At 54.3% G+C, this 5,863-nt stretch overlaps 1 protein-coding gene and 1 long non-coding RNA gene across 3 annotated transcripts in view; one reads left to right on the top strand and one right to left on the bottom strand.

The window, feature by feature from the left end:
- Positions 1–359: 359 nt before the first annotated feature.
- CCDC12 (coiled-coil domain containing 12) overlaps positions 360–5,863 on the top strand; it is a 42,038-nt gene continuing 36,534 nt past the window's right edge. Inside the window, exon 1 of one of the 2 annotated variants that reach the window (XM_055804687.1) lies at positions 360–580. In XM_055804687.1, coding sequence (XP_055660662.1) covers positions 375–580 — 206 coding nt within the window. In that variant the 5' untranslated portion in view covers positions 360–374. The remainder of the gene's footprint in view (positions 581–5,863) is intronic. The other variant, XM_055804688.1, reaches the window with a different exon arrangement.
- Positions 1,341–5,433, bottom strand: LOC114012233 (uncharacterized). Its single transcript, XR_003554579.2, has 3 exons — positions 4,275–5,433; positions 3,330–3,451; positions 1,341–2,347 (listed from the first exon to the last, which is right to left on the bottom strand). It is a non-coding gene; the product is annotated as an uncharacterized LOC114012233 (long non-coding RNA).

Raw genomic sequence — 5,863 nt, 5'->3', positions numbered from 1 at the left:
CCAGGTACGGGGGGGCGGCGACAGGGGCCCCCCCGTACCGGGTACCTGCTGCTGGGGACACACACATCCCTTCCCCACCCCCGCTTTCACCTTCCGCCCCGGCAGCCCTTTGAGGGGAAGGTATAAGTGGGGGTGGGGGTGGTAAAATGCCCCCCACCCCATGATTACCCCCCCAATTAAACCAGCTGAGCTTTGCGCACCTTAGGAGGGCTGGGAATAAGCCTAGCCTGGCAAAGAAGTAGGATTTGGGGCTATTTTGCCTATGAAAAAAAAAAAAAATTACACATTTTAAAATTTTTATTTTTTTTTTTCCGCGCCCCCCCCCCCCCCCCCCCCCGCCGCAGTTGCGCCCGATAGCCGCGGCTTGCTGAGCGATGCGCTCGGCGGTCGATGAGCCGCGTCTGCCGCGCGTGCGCGCCGGGGGTCGTACGGAGCGCGGGGGAGAGGGAGGAAGATGGCGGCGCCCGGTGGTGGCGTGGAGGCGGAGGAGGCGGCGGCGGGCCCGGCTTTGGGGAGGCTGGAGGAGGAAGCGCGGCGGCGGCGGGAGAGGTTGCGGGCCCTGCGGCAGCGCACGCTTCAGGTGCGGTGGGGGTGGGAGGTGTTTGGGGTGGCGGATAGAGGGGTATGAGGGTCTGGAGTAGGCCTAGTGGTGGGGGCAGGGGGTCTGAGGTGGGCCTGGGGTGTTGAGGGGAGCACAGGGGGACTGAGGTGGGCACCAAGGGGCTGAGGTGGGCCTGGGGATGGGGGAGGGGGCACAGAGGCTCTGAGGGGGCCACAGAGGGTCTGAGGTGGGCCTGGCGTTGTTGGCGGGGGGCACAGAGGCTCAGAGGTGGGCCTGGGCGTGTTGGGGGGGGGCACAGAGGGTCTAAGGTGGGCCTAGGGGTGTTGGGAGGGCTTGAGGGACAGCAGGTAGTGAGGTCTGGAGCCAGAGAGTTTGGAGGGGGTCCTTGGGTTAGGGAGGGGCCTGAGGCAGAGAGTAGGGGGTGAAGAAGGAGTTTAGGGGGGACAGGGGGGCCTGAGGGTGGGGGGATGGTGCTGTGGGTGAGGTGGGGGTCCAGGGGTGCTTGGAGAGGGCTGGGGGGTTGGGGGCCACCAGGCTGGTGGGGCTGGTCATTGCGAGGGGTTCAGGTCCTGGGGCACTGAGGGTTAAGGGGAAGGATGGCTGGTGTCTGGTGTGTGTGTGTGGGGAGGCAGTGGGGAGGGGGCTGTGGGGTCGGGGAGAGGAAAAGAGTAGGGCAGAGGGGGTCCCGGACTGTGGGGAAGGGGATGTGGGTAAGAGGGGTGAAGGCACTGGAGGAGGGGGCTTGGGATCTGGGTGATGCCCCAGTGACGGTGCTGGGTCTCTTTGGTCCCATCCGCGGGGTCTGTGCTGGCTCTGTAAGACCCCTCCTGGTGCTGCTCTGCCTTGTCTGCTGTCCCCGGCTGTTGCTAAACACCCGCCTCGCGTGATTATGTGTCTTGATTTTTCTATCTTATCCCCCCAGTTTACTGTGTGTGTGTCACAGCTGAAATCCAAGCTGCGATCTGGGTTTGGTAGTGAGGATGAAACCCGAGATTCACCCCCGGGGTTAATTAATAACATGTTACATTTCTCTGGTGCTTTCTGGGCCTTTAAACTTGCCTTCCAGGGAGACACTGAGACCCAGCTACCTTTAGCGCAGGCGTGAGGATGCTGAGGGACCAGTTGTGTTGCCTTATCAAAGCCAGGGCCAAGCGGGTCTGTAAATTGGGATATTTTTCTTAGATGTGTGCACTGTGGATGGTGCGGCAGGCTCCTTGCTCAGCCTCAGAGGAGTACGCTGTGGATATTGTCCATCTTGTATTGCTGCTGGCAGCAAAATGTCCGGGATTGGTTCTTAAGGACTTTATCTGAAATGTTTTGTGATGGATTGAATCCTCACCCAAAAACCTCCAGTTATTTTACCCGGCTGTCATTGTTGCTTCTGCAAATGCTGAGCTCAGAATATTAAAGTAGAAATTATTTTTTTTTTTATTGAGGGTGTAAGAAGTATGGAGTAAACTTGAGAAACTTGGCAAGTGAGTATCTCGGCAGCGCCTGCTGAGGAAGGCAGCGGTGCTTCAGGGTGTCTGCACAACCTGGCATTGCTTAATTCTCCTCTTTTGGGCCAGTAAGGCGGTGCTAGCTCTGCTCCTCTTCTGCCACATCATCCTGAATCTGTTGATCCAGGTTAGCACGATCCAGTAACGTGGGAAGATGTCCTGTCGCTCCAGCAAGGGACCTTCTCTTGGGGTTATTTACAAAAGCCGTGACTTTGGTGGGCAGGCCAAGCGAATTCTGCTGGTCTCTTGCCTTGAGGCGTTCCTGATTAGCAGAGAGCTGAGCTTTCTGAAAGGACAAAAGTGGGATACAGCTCCATGCCTAGCCTTACTGAGAAGAAAAGCTGGTGAAAAGAAAAGCTCCTTCTAAAAGAAAAGCTCTTTCTATTCGCTCCTGTCTGGCAATTCTAGAGGCACTGAGACGGAGTGGTTGTGGAGCACACAGGGTGTCGTTATCGTTCTATTGCTGCACTGTTTAAATTTTGGGTGCAATTTTCTGACTTGGCCCCTGTGAAGGCTAAAGCCATTCTTCTCACAAGTAGTATCTTGTATTACCAGCATAATGCCTGGTAGCTTGTGATGGCTTCTGGTGGACTTGTCCTGGTAAGTTTGTCCAAGCCTCTCTAAATCCATTTTTACTCTTGGCTTTTGTAGCCCCGTGAGACAGAGTCCCACCATTTAATGACAAAACTACTTCCTTTGGTTTTAAACCCATTAAGTGAAAGTTGCCTTGAGTGCTCTCTCACGCAGCCCTTGTGAGAAACACAAGTCATTCTGTGTCCCTGTTTATGACTTTGTAGTGCGCTCGGTCTCTTTCCAGGTTCAGGCTGTGGTGTTTGTATACAGATCTCTCTGAATCATCTCAGTGCCTTTCCCTGGTCCTTCCCTGAGCACTGGCATACCTTTTTCCGAGGGGAGATCTGGGACTGTGTGCTTGGCTCGGGATGTGGGGCACTGGTGGGTTTACAACTCTGGCACATGATGTCCTGGGGTTTTTTTCCCCCCTTGTATTCTCACTTCGGCCATGTGAGCCTGTCTTCAGCCATCAAAACTTTTTCCAGTCCTGTCAGTCTCAACAGGGACCTTTCCCCAGCAGCAGAGCTCACTGGGAGCCTGTTCCCTGTGCATGTGTAGCCACAATTATTTTTTCCCCCCATGTGTGTTGCTTTACATCAGGCTCTGGATTTCACCTGCTGTCTCATTGCTCAGTTGGGTGTGATTTTACAACCCTTCTGCCAGCTGTTGTTGGGTTTCCTTGTGGGTGATCTCACCTGCAAACGCTGTCATCTCATGAGTCTGGTCTTTCCCCAGTCCTTTGCGGTGCTTGCAACAGCCCAAACTCTGGCAGAGAGTGTGGGGGATAGAGAAGAAGAGGGGACCTGCAGATCCTTGCCTGGATTGTTGAAAAAACAAGTGAGGTAGAATCGTAGAATCCCAGAACGGTTTGGGTTGAAGGGCCCTTAAAGCCCCCCCAGTCCCACCCCTGCCACGCGCAGGGCCCCCTTCCCCCAGCCCCGGTGGCTCCCAGCCCCGTCCAGCCTGGCCTTGGGCACTGCCAGGGCTGGGGCACCCACAGCTGCTCTGGGCAGCCCGTGCCGGCGCCTCGCCGCCCTCACAGGGAAGGATTTCTCCCTCAGCTCTGATCTCCATCTGCCCTCTCTCAGCGCAAAGCCGTTCCCCCCGTGTCCTGGCGCTGCAGGCCCTTGGGAAAAGCCCCTCCCCAGCTTCCTCGCCGGCCCCTTTGGGTGCTGGAAGGTGCTCCAGGGTCTCCAGGAGCCTTCCCTTCTCCGGGCTGAACAGCCCCAGCGCTCCCAGCCCGGCTGCGCAGCAGAGGGGCTCCAGCCCTCTGGCCATCTCCGTGGCCTCCTCTGGCCCCGCTCCAACAGGTCCGTGCCCTCCTTATGCTGGGGGCCCCGGAGCTGGAGGCGGCGCTGCAGGGGGGTCTCAGCAGAGCGGGGCAGAGGGGCAGAGCCCCCTCCCTCGCCCCGGCGGCCACGCTGCTGGGGATGCAGCCCAGGGCACGGGGGGCTTTCTGGGCTGCGAGCGCACGTGGCCGGGTCACGTCCAGCTTCTCACCCACCAGCACCCCCAGTCCCTCTCCTCAGGGCTGCTCCCAACCCGTTCTCTGCCCAGCCTGATACTGGGGGCTGCCCTGACCCGGGTGCAGGACCTTGCACTTGGCCTTGTTGAACCCCACGAGGTTGGCAGGGACCCACCTCTCCAGCCCGCCCAGGTCCCTCTGGGTGGCACCTCTTCCCTCCAGCGTGTCCATTCAGTCAGTCGATGATCTTGTGCTTTCTGCTGTGCTCACCCAACCTGTTGCCTTTTATTGACTGGTAGCAATTGGGGTTTTTACTCAATAAAAAGTGCACGTGTGTGTGTGTTTGAGTTCAGGGCATAATTTACATTTGAGAAATGTCAGTCACCACTTGCTTATGCAAATATGCCTAAAATAGTATGCAAGCTGATGCTGGATTCTCAACAGTGTACGGCCTTGGCATCAGCAGAGTGTGCAATGTCAGGGATCAGGTATGGTATCAGAGAGGCCATTTCCTTCCTGAATTTAACTAAAATAGTCTTTCAGTAGTGAGCAATCAAATTGTGGACTCTGACTTGTTGGCATATTGAATATTGCTTCCTGTTCTGGCAAAAAATGCAGTTTTTCAATTGTGTAACTGTAATCTTCGTTTGTAAGCTTTCCTCTTGGTCCTGCCCCCACCCCCACCCCCCAAAAAAAAAAAAAAGTAAAATCAAAATACCTTGCAGCAGTTGCTCACTAAGTGTACAAGCCCTGAGGGTGTCTGCACAGCCTGCTGTGTGGTGGCTGGAGAGCTAAAGGGCTGCTCTGTGGTTTGCCAGCATGTAGCTGAAATGCCTGAACCCCATCTTTTAGTCTGACCCACTAAGGCTTCTCTTGATGCTTCTCAGCAACCAGGTTATTTATTGTATAAGACTGTTTTTACTTCCTTGGGTTAAGTCTGATGAGTGCAGACTGAGCCAGGATTTTTTTTTTGTTGTTGTTGCTTTGTACAAGTGTTTTTACTGTTTCTGTGAGTCCTGCAAATTGAAAGATCATCTCTCCCTGATTTATACCCCCCAAAATCTCAAACCAAGCAAAAAAAACCCATGGTATGGTGTTATCTAGAAGCTATTGGAGAATCAGGTGGAAAGGTGATGGGAGCAACGTTGAAAGTAAGCTTTCTGCTGTGCAGGAGGGCAAGTGCGCGGGGAAGTACCGTAGCCTGTGATGGGGCTGTGCATATTTTTCTGCCAGCTTACAGCACTCAAAAAAAGTTTCTGAAGCTGGTGGCTTATATAACTGGCACTTAGCTCATGTTTTCACTGCCACCTTCAATTAACAGGAAAACCCCACCAAGTTTTTGCAGGGAGCCTTGTGAAAGGTCACTCAGTGACGTAGGTCTTTTCAAGTTTAAGTTGGTTTTTTGTTTGTTTGTTTGTTTTAAGTAGCAAACGGTTCCATCTGCGGGGGAAAGTGGGGACAGCCTTTTCCTAACCACACTGTGCTGTGCCCTGCAGACCTCGCCTAAAGGAAGGCGTTTGCGGGCTAAAGAGTGGGATTTTTCGTGTGGCTTTTATTTTTCAAATGGCTGAGTAAGGGCAGTAAAAGCTGCATGAGTGTTGAACTGGTCTGTTGTGCTCTCTTTGCCCAAGGCTCGTGCTAATGATGGTGTTGAGGTTTTATCCTTGCAGTATCGTGTGGTAAAGCCCTGATTATCTGCTGTGTCTTTTTTTTTTTTCTTGCCTAACGTCTGAAAATCAGATTAAAACATTCTGTTCATGTTTC

Source organism: Falco peregrinus, chromosome 5 (genome assembly GCF_023634155.1).
Source record: "Falco peregrinus isolate bFalPer1 chromosome 5, bFalPer1.pri, whole genome shotgun sequence".
Taxonomy (NCBI): domain Eukaryota; kingdom Metazoa; phylum Chordata; class Aves; order Falconiformes; family Falconidae; genus Falco; species Falco peregrinus.
The sequence above is the reverse complement of the archived record's forward strand: the minus strand, read 5'-3'. Positions and strand labels throughout refer to the sequence as shown.